Source organism: Nelusetta ayraudi, unplaced genomic scaffold, assembly GCF_046127955.1.
Source record: "Nelusetta ayraudi isolate G7.1 ecotype Tasmania unplaced genomic scaffold, CSIRO-AGI_Nayr_v1 ptg000140l, whole genome shotgun sequence".
In the NCBI taxonomy this organism is placed as follows: domain Eukaryota; kingdom Metazoa; phylum Chordata; class Actinopteri; order Tetraodontiformes; family Monacanthidae; genus Nelusetta; species Nelusetta ayraudi.
Genome location: NW_027466190.1, coordinates 299,911 through 313,557, shown reverse-complemented (window position 1 = coordinate 313,557; position 13,647 = coordinate 299,911). Strand labels below are relative to the sequence as shown.

General features: G+C 46.4%; 1 protein-coding gene across 1 annotated transcript; it reads right to left on the bottom strand.

Moving 5' to 3' along the window:
• Window positions 1–2,710: 2,710 nt before the first annotated feature.
• Window positions 2,711–13,576, bottom strand: LOC142879668 (uncharacterized; the record flags this gene model as incomplete). The annotated part of the gene is made up of 25 exons (XM_076013054.1): window positions 2,711–3,755; window positions 3,793–5,186; window positions 5,719–5,763; window positions 6,743–6,769; window positions 6,848–6,895; window positions 7,244–7,279; window positions 7,423–7,518; window positions 7,600–7,647; window positions 7,729–7,776; window positions 8,044–8,094; window positions 8,363–8,407; window positions 8,539–8,577; window positions 8,674–8,721; window positions 8,913–9,242; window positions 9,336–9,383; window positions 9,475–9,528; window positions 9,779–9,826; window positions 9,969–10,007; window positions 10,106–10,174; window positions 10,292–10,327; window positions 10,495–10,533; window positions 10,837–10,893; window positions 10,979–11,188; window positions 11,358–11,498; window positions 11,833–13,576. Coding segments are annotated over 24 exons (3,498 nt in total), but the record flags the coding sequence as incomplete, so codon positions are not given.
• Between the last annotated feature and the right edge of the window lie 71 nt (window positions 13,577–13,647).

Here is a 13,647-nt window from a genome sequence, read left to right as displayed (position 1 = left end):
GCGAGCGGGAGCAGCTCCCAGAAGCGCCGGTGGCCGCCAGGCGCTGAGGTGGCCGACTGCAACGCGAGCAGACAGCCGGAATGTTGAGCCATCACACCAGCGTACGTGACGTGTCACTTACGGCGGCTCGGAGGCTTGACCCGGCGCTGGCGAGTTCAGCCCCGGTGGCGCCCGACTCTTGCCGTGCTGGGGTTTTTTTTGTTGTTTTTTTTTTTTTGTCTTTTATTTTTTGCTTGGCTCATCGCTGATAAAAACGCCGCAAGGGTTTCCAACCGCCCCCTCGTTTAGTTGTTGTCCTGATGTTGCGAGGCAGCTCGATGGCAGCAGAGGTTTTATCGAATGCCGGTGAGGTTAAACTGGACCAATCAGAGTGGAGATGGCGGGAAAGAGGCGGGAGCTGCAGACAGGGTTTGAGTTTGACGAGCAAAAAAAAAGAAAGAAAGTCAGAAAAAGGAAGCTGCTGCTCTCTGCTCCTGGCAGTTGGTTGAACTCCGCCCAGCAGGGGGTGCTGTCGCAAGTCAGGCATCAGCCCTGGGACCATTAGGAAGCCTCGCACTGAACTAGTAGATAATGTAGGTTCACTTTTGTGTGTGTGTGTGTGTGTGTGTGTGTGTGTGTGTGTGTGTGTGCGTGCGTGTGTGTGTTTTCTATCATAACAATCACACTGTCACTTATTTAAACTTCACCTCAAACAAACTTGACAACGTCTTTATCACAAAGATCAGAAACTGACTGAGAACCGCCTCTGTGGCTGTGACATGTGACTCGGGAGGATTTGATTTGAACAAATTCAGCGTTTTGAATGTTTCTCTCCTCCGTGTTCATCATCACTGTTTGTCATTGTTTCCTTGATCAAAGTATCGATGGATGAGTTCCTCAGACTGTTTTGGGTTTTTTTTTTTTTTTCTTTCTTGTTTTTCTGGCTGCATTTGCATTTAAAGTGAACACGTCTGTCCTTTCCTGACCAGAGACTCTGCTTTGTCAGTGTATGATGTGAGTTTTACAGTGAGACAGCAGAGGTGATTATTGTCCCGGAGGTTCTGCAGCCCATAGAGTTGTTTGGGTTTTTTTTGCACCCACTTGCAGGGAGGGAGACATAGAGCAGAAAACCTGTTTTCCTCCTGTGCCGAGATGGACGGACGGAAGTTCAGATGATAACAGCGCGGCCGACTTCCTCCCCGGCGTTTTCTTTATCCATTTATCTAAGTGGTATTTGTCAGATTTCAGGAATCACGTTCTTCCAGCCCTCATTTCAAAAAAAAATGATCACAGCAGGACGTCCGGTGCGTGTTTTTGCATTAAAAGCGAACCAGGATGTTTTTTTTTTCTCTCATGACTTTACCGCAGGAGAAAAACAGCGGCTCTATGTTTCCTCCGTTGCCTGTGATTTGCTTTGAATGTGCATGATGGAAGTACAGTATTTAGGAAAATGTTTGGTTTTTCAAAGCATGAACACAGTATTCATTTTTTTTTCTGAATTTGTTGCTTTTACTGACAGTCATCAGTTTCCCCATCGCTGTTTATTCCATGCCAGCCCAAAACGGCGGAGCGTTCCCAGCTTAAACCACGCAACCCCTTAAAACGTGTTTATTTACGAAAGAAAACAAGGTACAAAAAAAAAAAAATACATATAGAAGTGTTTACACATACCATGCCAGCATTTATTTGGCCTCATGATTGTTGAATCAAGCATAGATTTACCAACCAGGCAACTCGCACTACCTAAACCGCACTGGTTTTATTTTAGCGTTTTTTTTTTGTTGTTTTTTTTTATATTTGTTGTTGTTGTTTTTTTCAAGCGTGCAGGTTAGTTGAATCACATTGAACGACGCATCTGGCAGCAGTTAAATGTTGGCTGACTGTTTTGCTCTCGGGAAAATAATTCCGTGGCGTCAAAAATGAAGGCCGCCTCCAACCAAGTTATTTACCGATCGGCAAATTCAGCGCCACTGGAGAATCCAACGAGCTGTTGAGTGACGCACGCCGCAAGCGCGACTTCAGTTTCCCACTGACTTTGACTAATGTTGATTCCTCCATGCCAAAGCCGCCTCGTCCTCCACAATGTTTCCGACGGTGAACTCAAACTTGTGTCGTCGGAGGAAAGTGAATGAATGGGCACTGAATGAATTTGGGTGTTTCGGGGGGGGGGGCTGAGTTGTTTTGCTTTTTTTTTTTTGTTTTTTTTAAACGATGAAATTGAATGCATCACGTTGAGGCTGTGATTTTGTTTATATGATTCTTTTAATGCGACATCACTGTTCTCTGATTGTAGTTACAGTAGAGAAGCTGTAGGGAGGCCAAACGAGGAACGCTGTAATGGAAAGTCAATTCATTATTATTAATTGTCATTATTACTATTTTTATTATTATTATTATTATTATTATTATTATTATTATTATTATTATCGAACAAATACAATTCTGTTCAGTTAGCGGGTGTCAATGTATAAATGTCCTCAAAGACAATTTTGCTGGAACAAGTAAAAAACATTCTGTAAAAAAACGAGTAAAATAAATATCTGGACACATGTCAATTAAATAACCGCAGTGTTTTTGTTTGTTTGTTTTGTTTTGTTTTAATAACCTTAATTCAGCAGCAGCTTCTATCTCACTTCCCATTGTTGCCAGTTGTGTAAAAAAAAAAAAAGAAGAAGAAGACAAAAAAAAACACATATACACGCACAGCAAGGTTTTTGCAAGTTCTTGTGAATGTTTATTGAAATAATGACTCAGGAAAAAAAAAAAGCATTTTGCTGATTGTATCCTAAAGATTGCATTGCAGGGTGGCACACAAGCAAAACTCAAACTTCTTTTGCTGCCACGTGGCACCCTGCACATTTCTTTCTTCAGCGACACCATCATGCAAATTACAAAACAACAAAAGAAAATATCTTGACCTACACATCTTGAAACCGTGTGTGTGTTCAGTGGAAATGATGACAGAAACAACTTCAAAGCGTCATCTTCTGCTAAAACTACAAAATCATATTCCCGACTGACCTTAAACATACCAAATTGCAATTTAAAAAAAAAAAAAAAAAAAAAACACGTCTGCGATAATTACGTGGAGCTCCATGAAGTTCAAGGAGCTTCAGTTTTTCAAGCAGTAAACCAAGAAAGATTTTCATACATTCTTGCACTTCAGAGGGCTAGCTGTCACTTCTTTGTGCACAGCGCCCCGTGGTGTGCTTTACCTTTTCTTTTTCTTTTTTAGCCTCTGTGCAGTGCAGAGTAGCTGAATAGCATCCTGCTGTTGTCACTGACAACAGTCAGATATATTTCCCTCGTTAATATGTTTCCCCCCCACACACACACACACACTTTGTTCAGGTATTCAGGTGACGTGCTAACACCTGAAAAAACTAGCTGCAACGCTAACCGTGGCTTAGCTGCCGCCGTTAGCTCGTTAGCAGAGTCACTCCTTTGTTTTATTTTGACAGTAAGCCACATATTTCTGCTGCTTATTAAAAACTCGCCAGCCTGTCGCCATAGGCTCAATTATTTCTTGCCGTCATCATCCGACTCGGACGTCTATGATGAGCACACCCAGTGGCGAGGCAGCATAAAATTTGAAATAATAAGGCTTTTAGAAGACTCGTCCTCGCCGGGAAAAAGCTGTGGTAAAATCATGAATCCATTTTTCAATGCACCACAGCATCATCGTTATCGCTCAAGGTTCAGTGTTTGTATCTTTGGTTCCGTAACATTTAAATATAAACAACAAGATGTGCCGCTTGGGTGACTCGTGTAGTTCCCTTTAAAATGAGCTGAAAACTACAGTGACAGTATGACAATCAGGCCGTTTGAATCAAAGGAAGACACAGTATTGTCTCCTTCTCCAACAACGGCAGCGGATACTTAATCGTCTAAAAAATAATCTGTTGATCTCCAGAAAGCAGCGTAACTAGCCTTCTGTTTGCAGCCTGCTGTTGAAACCCTCCTGCTAGAGCTGATGCTCTGTTGGACCTTCCAGGTGTTTGGAAGTGGACGGAGGGCGGGGCCAACACCTGGCTAGGGGTGTGGTCACTAACCAGGAAGAGGTCTCAGTTGCGGTATCGTACGATAACATTGGTAAAGTGAATGTTGTTCTCTGCAGGGACCTCTGACCTGCGTTGGTTCTCGTCCATCGCGGTTCTTCCCTCAGTAAGACATCGGAAATTTCAACCATAGCGTTAAGAAAGAGTGTCAAGTGTTCAGTGGTCGGTCAAGCAGCACGCAAGCCAGCGAGGAATCAAACCCATCCAGCGGCTCGACGTGCCAGAGTGGAAGAAAATCTTTTTTAAGTATAGATTTTCTTTTTAGTTCAAAGATTGTCGTGGTGAGGTATATCATCGCCATCAAGCTGCAGGGAGCTCCTGGGATTTCAACCTTTTCCCTTCCAAAATAAAAGCACGCTAACCTAGAGCAGAAGCAGCAAAACCACCTGATGCAAAGCTGTCTTTCAACCTGCATGAATGTGAAGCTTGAACGCAAACGCATGATGGTGAAGTTTCTAGTTTGACAACATGTGCTCGCAGCAGCAATGTATAATTTTGTGAAAATTTCACGACCCTCCCCTGATAATGTGTGTGTTTTTAAAGATGCCCCCGGGCTCGACGTCATCAGTGCAAGTGATCAATGGATAGTCGACGCTGCCGAGGTCTCCTGCAAAAGCACGCTGTGAAGAAAAAGTGTAAAAGTCTAACATTTATTCTAACACAAATCACAACATTCTGCATTATGTACACAGAGACAAATGGACAACATACACATATATTCTTCCCTGTGAGGAGGTTGGATTTGTTATGACGGCAGCTGCAGCAGCTCCAGTAGCTGGTGGAGCCAAACAGGAAGAGGAGAAGATCCAGAGGAACCCAGGAGCTCGACCACGCACAAATAAGTTAAAGACAAATAAAGACAAAAAAAAAAAAAACAGTTCTGTCCTTTCGGATCCGTCCGTCTCGTCAGGATTTAAGAAATATCATCATTTTTGTTTGTTTGTTTTGTAAAAACAGCGCCCCCTGCTGAGCCGGGAGCGTCGGCGTTCAGGTGGAGCTACTGTCCAGCAGCCCTGGCTGCTTTCTGCTGCTCCAGCATGGCCTTGACGGCCGGGGACATCATGGTCGGGGTCATGGCCGGGGTGAAAGGTCGCAGCGGGTACTGCGCGTTCTTACCCGGTACGTAAATGCACTGGAAGTATCTCTGGGCTGTGAGGACACAGAGAGGAGACGCCGTCAGTCGAGATTTGCTCAGTTCGTTTTTGTCTCATCTGCCTCGTCACTTCCTGTTTTATTGTGAAACTCAGCTGGGCTTCCCCTCCATGATTGCCTGCACCTGTTCCCAACACCACCTTATTTGTCTGTGTTGTGTGTGTGCAGTGTGTGTGCAGTGTGTGTTTGCTAGTTCTTCTTCAGAGATCCAATTATATGCATTTCACTTTGTGACTTTGCTTAGTTTTTTGTCACCAGGCCTTGTTGGAGTTCTTTGTTGATGTCTTTCAAATGCATGCGATACTTTTTAAAACTATGTTTACATAGTAGCGAGTTGATTTTTTTCCTCAACGTGATCGGAAGCTGATTTAAAAAAAAAAAAAAAAGGCTGGAATCAGAAGGGGCGGAGCCAATGCTTGGCCAGAGGAGTGGTCACCAAACTGGGAGTGGTACCCGTGAGGTGTGTGACCGTTACATCATCTAAATAATAACTAACCTGAGTGATTGTGAAGCTTTTCAGGACTCGTACCTGGTTTCTTTTTCTCTGCTGGATCTTCTGCTGCCTGTGGTTGTTCTGTCAAAACAACAATAATATATCATGAAGAGGAAGATTTCAAAGTGTGTGTGTGTGTGTGTGTGTGTGTGTGTGTGTGTGTGTGTGTGTGTGTGTGTGTGCGTGTGTGCGTGTGTGCGTGCACTTTCTTTCAACGTCAAAATAGTTTTGATTTCCTTTCATGTTTTGAATCATTTTTGCATTTTCATAATTTTTTTCTCTTCCTTTGCTTCAACCTGGTATCAAATGATCTTTTGAATAAGACATCACATAACCACGCAGTCCTTTTTTTCTTTTTCTTTTTTTTTTTTACCCAATTGACTCGAGTGCTGGAATGAATTAGTGAAGTGTGGTGTCACTCTGGAGGGGTGATGGATGTCGACTCGGTGAGAACCGAACACTAAACCTCCTTTTTTCTGTCAGATTTGACTCGGTGGCTTTTATCACCGCGGCTCCATATTCATCAGCGGCTGTAATCTCTGCCAGAGACTCAGAAGTGGATCGGCTCATCTCATTAAACTCTAATCGCATACGTTCCACCGATGTCATTAAAAGTCTGTCCGTATTGAGCGAGGTGCCGCTGGGGGGGGGGATATGAAAGGAAAACCTCCGGCTCTCACAAGTCGCTCTCCTCCCATTCTCCGCTCACGGCGAAGCCTGAGACGCGTTCATTTACACTCGTGCTTATTGTTTTGTTTTAAAAAGCTCTCTTCATCGTGCAAAAAAAAAGGTTTTCCAACGGCCATCCGTGTCTCCGTCCTGACAGTGAACGACCTCAGAAATGAGAACCGGCGGAGGCTTCAACAGAGCTTCAGGAAGCTGGAGTTTGGTGCTTTTAGCAGAAGGCTGTAAACGCAGGGCTAACATGGGAATATACGTTCTGGAGAGACACACTCTCAGTGTTCACACTGGGTTCTCTCTGGTTGGGCCAAACGGCATCTGAGCCCTCGGAGGATTCGACTCACCGAGGAGTCACTGACGCCGTCGCTGGGTTACTGACCTTTAGGCGCCGCTTGTTTGTCCTTATCTGAAAACACAAACCCAGACTGGTCAGTGCAGTGCAGGCGACGTGCGGCACTTGGCTGCGGCGGTGAGGAGGACGAACCTTTCGGGTCTTTGGCCGACTTTCTCTCCTCCTTCCCGGCGGTGGCGCCTGCGAGCAGAGACGCAGCCGTTTAAATCCCGCCCCCACCTCAGAATCACGGTGTTAGGTTTAATATTCTGGCAGCGTTAATCCCATCAGCCTCCCTCATTAGGCTTCCATTAAGCTTTTAAAGGAGCGTTTCGTCTAATAATGTGGCGAGAGGACAAACGTTCACGGAGACGACGACCTTCTCCTGCCTGCTGCCACCTCCGGTTAAAAGCTGTTTAAATAAAGTTCCCTTGGAGAAATTAATGAGGGTGCTGGGGACAATTTCACAACTTGCTTTTTAAGTGCACGTTTGTCTTGAGCTCAATTCAAAAATCTTTTCAAACTTCGAAGTTTGACGCTTTCACTTGCCTTTCTTCTCCTCCACTGCTTTGGCTCTTGTCTTGGCTGGGAACAACAGAGTGTGAAGAGTCAGAAGGTTGCAGTTGTGCTCACCGTACCTTCCACCTGTCTTCAAACATTTCCAATGACCTTCACCGTTTAACTTTTCAATCGCAACAATCGCAACAAACATGCTTTTCTGGCGCCACCTGCTGGAGGGGAGGACCTGACGGCCTGCAAGGTGACGTTGGCTCTGCTCTCGGCCTCCAGGCGGCTCCTCGCTCTGATTGGCTGCATCTCGGCGCCTGCGATCAGAATTTTTATTGCAGCTTTGTCGAGCGAGAGGGACGGAAACTTTGAAAAATGAGGCTCGCAGACGACTTTACCTCTCTTCACCGTGGACGCCTTGGCTCGGCTCTTCACGGGCGACTCTGCTGTGAAGGGGGCGGAGCCGTTATCCATCCGCTCGTCTGGTCTTTAGTGAGACAGGCGTGCGAGAGTGTGCGAGGGCTCACCTGCTTTCTCAGAGGCTACTTTCCTCTTCTGTCGCGCAGCTGCAGGCTCTGAAACCACAGCTGCTGTTAGTTTCCTGAGCAATCTGGACTACCGGCATGTTACTAGAGAGGTTTTTTGGGGGTTTTTTTTGGGTTTTTTTTGCCTTGATGATGTTGTCTGACCCTTTTCCAGGTTTCCCTGCAAAATGTGTGAGATGCACTCGGTGCATCTTATTTATCACCGTCATTTGACAAAAAAAAATCAGTCAATTAGAGCCGCCGAGAGTGTTACAAAAACATCTGACATTTGTTGGGATGATACAAGGCGCTGATTACCTTTCTTTGCCGCCGCAGGAGTCCTGCTTTTCTCTTTTTTCACGGCTGCTTCTGCAACAGAACAAATTGAAAAACGGTGCAATCAGCCGCCGGGTCCTTGATCAACAGAAATGGGAAAAGAGGCTGATGAGATGCGGGATAATTTCTTTTTTAAAGCGTTTGCCCAGCGTTCTTTTTTCACTGTGGATTTGTCAAACACATTTCTTTTTCTTTTTTTGTTGTCTCTAAACAGAGTCTGGTTGTGTTTGTGTATCCACAGCTTTGTTTCCGTGTCATTGGCAACCACCTTTGAGATTAGCGAGCGGCGGTTGTGAGTCACCTTGCTTGGCCTTCTCCTTCTCTGCTGCCGGCTGGGGGACGATCCCTGTGGAGGAACGTCCACAGAGTTCATTTATCTGTGACCATGAATGAGTGAAAGGCTGCAGATGAACTGCTGAGGCAGAGACACTCCGGATACTGGAGAGTCGAAGGGAGCGGAAGGATGCTTCGCACTACCTTGGTCGGAATCGGCAGCTTTAGTTTTCTTCTTTGCAGCTGGAAAGGAAAAAAATCAGGCACATCAGACTCATGATGCACTGCAGGAATAAAAAAAAAAAAAAAAACACATGATTTGTGCACATGTGACTTTACCTTTCTTGGCAGAGGTCACCTTCACCTCCTGCTCAGCGCTTGGTGGCTCTTTTTGACAAGAGAAAATTGTGAAATGACACTTTTTTTTCATGGGGAAAACACAAAACTATGAGCTGCTCTTGACATCTTGTCCTCCAGTTGAGGGCATAAAGCACGTTTAAGCCTGCATGTAAATTGAAATGACCTTGACCTTGAAGGACAGAAGTGTAAATGTAGTCACCATGCCATCCTTTGCTCACCCTGGACTGCAGCTGCAGCAGGTGGAACTTCAGCAGCTGGACTCTGGATCTCAGGCTCAGCCGGAGCCACTGGTTCCGTTGCCTCTGGTTGAACTGGTTCCACTGGCGCTGGTTGAGCTGGCTGCACTGGCTCTGCTTGTGGCTGCACTGGCTCTGGTGGTGGCTGCACTGGTTCTGGTTGAGGCTGCACTGGTGGCTGCACCAGCGGCTGATATGGTTGGTAGTGAGCGTAGAACGGCGGCATGAGCGGCGGCAGCTGCTGGTAGAGAGGGTGCAGGGGCGGAGCTCCAGGGTGGACGTGGTGGGCAGACAGGACGGGGGCGGATGGAGCTGGAATGAAAAATAATGAACAAAACATATTAATAATGTTTGAACGTGGACTCACTGGAGTTTGTACAGCAGCAGGGAGGGGAGGGGCGTCACCTGGCGTGTTGGGGGGAGGGTAGGGGTTGTCCGTGACCACGTGATGGACTAGAGGGCAGAGAGAGATGAAGGATTGGATTCTGGGCAGGTGTGAATAAGAAGAGCGCACTGTAAAGGTTTGGACACTTGGGCCACGTACCGTACCAGCCGGGTGGAGACGGGTAGTAGACTGGAGCAGGTCTGCAGGGGCCGACTGGAGCACAGGAAAACACACACACACACACACACACACACGCTGGCGCTCGTGAAAGTGGTTGGTTTGTATGGAAGAACAGTGTTCTGGAAGTCATTATTGCTGAATTGAAATTAGAGGCAAACCTCTTTTGTATTTGATTCAAAACTATGGCGTTAAATTGAGAGAGGAGTGAAGTATTCACGCTGTCCGGATACTTTGAGTTAAAATAAAAAAGAATGAGGATGATGTAATAAGACAGCCATCATACCTTCAGCTTCTGGAGCTTCTTGCTGCTGCTGCTTTTTGGTCTCAGTTTCTGCAGAACAGAAGATTAAAATGACGTCTCTGCTCTTATCTAGTTTGTTGTTTCGCTCTCTCTCTCTCTCTCTCTCTCTCTCTCCCTCTCTCTCTCTCTTTCTCAATAAGCAATAAACCAAACACACGTTGCAGCCACTGACCTGTTTTGGAAGTCTTGGTCTTCTCCTCTTTCTTCACGGCTTTTAATCGGAATTTCAAAGAGAAAACACCAGTTAGCGTTGGTGTCAGTTTTCCTGCTTTAACATCGTTCCACTAAACTCTTACTAACTCTAAGTACCTCTGAAGAAGGGGGAAGGCCTCTTGATGCTCCTGATTTTTTGGCCAATTCCACTCAGTCTGGGTAGAACTGGACATCAGAAGATAATTATGCCACCAACAGCACACAACTATCTGTTATTATTACTATTATTGATTATCATCACTCAGGACTGATTACAACAGGTAAGAGTAGAAGCACTGTTACCGAGTTTTCTGGGCTTTTCTTCTGTCTTCACAGATCCTAGAAATTATTTTTTTTAAATAAAGTGTCATTTCATTTCCTAAAAAGCATTTTTGTTTTCATTTTTTTTAGAATTGATGCCTGCTGTGCATCGTCTCCTGCTGCAAGTTGCCTTTACTCGGGCTTAAGAAATATGATTGATTAAGACATTTAAATTTTGAAGCTACCTTTCTTTCTCCTCAGAGCTGAAACCCTCCTGGGTGCTTCTGAAATCACCAAACAAAAAAAACTTTTTAAAATTCATTAATAAAACATTTTGCAGAAATTAAACAAAAAAACAACAGCAAAATCCTCAATATCCTTCAAATTTGTATGTGTATCTATAAGGACCTATATTGCATCCAGCCACTAGGGGGCAGATAGAGTTTCCCTCCACTTTTGGGAATCTTCAGTCGTGTTCTTGTATATTTTCTTAATGTAATAAAATAGAATACGATTTTAAACGTTAAAGTTCCCCTTGAAGTCAGTGAGCTGGAATGAAGAGCTGTGATTGGACGAGCGTCACCAACCTTTGGTGGGTGTGGCCTTGGAGATGGCCTCTCTGGCGGAGTGCACACAGGGACACTCTGAAAGCAGGAGAGAACAGAACACCACCTTGATGGTTGGTTGATGTGAAGGAGGAGCTGGCGATGGAGGAGCTGAGGTCCTGACCTGCGGCCTCGGCTCTGCTGTCTCTCTCCTCAGGCTCGGCCAAAGGTTCGGTAACGTCCACCGTCGCCTTGTCCTCGTCGCCGGCTTCATCCGCGTCCTCCTCCTCCTCCTCTTCTCTGTCTTCAGCTTCGTCCTCGGCTCTCTTGGGTTCCACCGTCGGCTCCCGGTCTCCTCCCTCGCCATCCTCCCGAGCAGAAGGCTCAGTGGGAACTAGAGCGGTGGATTAATACACATCACTGCACACTCATTTAGGATCTTCTGCATCCAAACATTTGGATTTCACATCCAGAGAAATGATTTGTTGATTTCCGCCCCAAATCCTCACAAGTTGTGAATCTTAGGAGAACCATCAGATGGGCGACTTTAACCAGACACTTACAGCTCTTTTCTGTTTCAGCATCTTCTGAGTGGTCTTCATCGGCAGCTCGCTCAACATCACCCTCATCAGCCTCACTGTCCTGCGAGTCTGCCTCAGTCTTTACTGCCTCCTCCTGGACAAACAACGCTGCTGCAGCTGCAGCTGACAGGAAAACGGTGACGGTAGGAACACGACGGGCCAAAAGACTCAGAGGGTTGAATAGAACAGTCTGATGGGACATTATTGCAATGAAATGATCTCTCAGGTCACAGCGCCCACCAGTGGCGGAAAGGAGAAGCTTTAAACGTGACGTGTTAGCGGTTAAGCGACTGTCCAGGTGGAGTAGTTTGTTTATTTTGTTAGCTACTGTGAAATTAATATTAATAGAGAAGAAATAAGATTTAAATTTAAAATAACAATAATAATGAATGAGGGCAAATTTATTGTTTCGTGTCTAATTCTGAATTGACCGACACTGAACTCTCTCACAACCTACCTGCGAGTAAGGCATCATCATCCTCTTCTTCATCATCATCATCATCATCATCATCTTCGTCATCATCATCGTGGTCCTCCTCGCTGGCCGGGGTCTCGTCTCCATCACTCTTAGCAAGCAACAACGCCTCTTCATCCTCGAGGTCGAACGTGATGTCATAAACGCTGCTGTCGGCGTCTTCGTCCCACTTCGCCTCTTCGTCAGTGGTGGTTTGGTCGCTGAGCAGAGTCGATTCCACAGATTCTTCATCCGACACCAGAGGAACGTCTTCGTCGTTGTCTTCGTCGCCCAGGACTCCGCTGTCCAAGCTGTCGTAGAAGGAGAGGTCCAGTTCCAGGTCCAGTTCCAGTTCCTCCTCCTTTATGACATCATCATCATCATCATCATCATCATCGTCGTCGTCGTCATCATCAGCATGGTGGATGAGGTCGTCAGTGACATCATCAAGTTTGTCGTCAAAGTGGAAGTGGAGATCTTTGAGGTCGTCCTCGTACTCATCATCAGCAAAGTGTTCAGAGGAGGCGACAGAGATGAGCTCCTCTGATTGGTCCACGACATCATCATCATCATCATCATCATCATCATCATCATCATCATTTTCAGAAGATTTTACACCCTCTTCATCGGCAGCTAAAGGAGGAAGATCTTCCTCCTCTAAGGGTTTATAATCTTCATCGTCATCGTCGTCAAGAGCAGCAGGAAGTGAAGGAAAACGAAGGTCGAGCTCTTCATCGGTGTCTTCAGCGATAAAGTCTTTTAACTCCTCTTCCTCCTCGGTGGAGAGGGGGACAGTTTCGCTGGTGTCCGAGGTGTCAGTGAATGCCTCGTCACTGGAGTCCTCTTCGTCAGACACGTCTTCATCGCTGTCCTCCAGGTCAACGGGTGAATCAGAGTCTTCCTCACCAGAGGTGGGTTCGGGAGATTCTTCATCATCATCTTCATCAGCAGCTGCCACCGTCTCCATTCCTTCCTCCTTACCCTCATCCTCATCTTCCTCTTCATCTGCAGCTTCCTCTTTTGCTTTCTCCTCAGGTTCTTCCTCATCTTCCTCGACCTCCTCCGCGTCGTCAGCAGCTGCTTCCACAACCTCCTCTTCCTCTCTGCTTGGCTCCTCTTGCTTCTCCTCCTCCACTGCTTCTGCTTTCTCTTCTTCTTCTTCTTCATCGTCTTTTTCTTCTGCTTCTGCCTCCACTTTAATTTCTTCCTCCAACTCCTCCTCCTCCTCCTCACCCTCCTCTTCCTCTTCAACTCCTGCTGTATCCTCCTCCTCACTGTCCTCCTCCTCCTCCTCCTCCTCCTCCTCTTCAACTCCTGCTGTATCCTCCTCCTCACCCTCCTCCTCTTCTTCAACTCCTCCCTCCTCTTCTCCTTCCTCCTCCTCTTCCTCCTCCTCTTCCTCCTCCTCACCCTCCTCTTCTCCTTCCTCCTCCTCACCCTCCTCTTCCTCCTCAACTGCTGTTTCTGCTTCTTCCCCCTCCTCCTCCTCCTCCCCCTCTTCTACCTCCTCCTCCTCCTCTTCTACCTCCTCCCCTTCCTCTTCCTCTTCTTCCTCCTCACCCTCCTCCTCTTCTTCTTCCAACTCCTCGCCTTCCTCCTCTTCTTCGTCTTCCAGTTCCTCCTCTTCGTCCTCATAATACTCCTCGTCTTCGTCGTAATAGTCATCTTCCTCGTCATACTCTTCTTCAAGTTCTTCATCCTCCTCTTCTAGTTCTTCATCCTCCTCAGCAGCCTCCTCGCTCTCTACCTCTCCTTCCTCCTCCTCTGCCACCACCTCCTCCTCCTCCTCCTCCTCCGCCTCCTCTTCCTCCTCCTCCT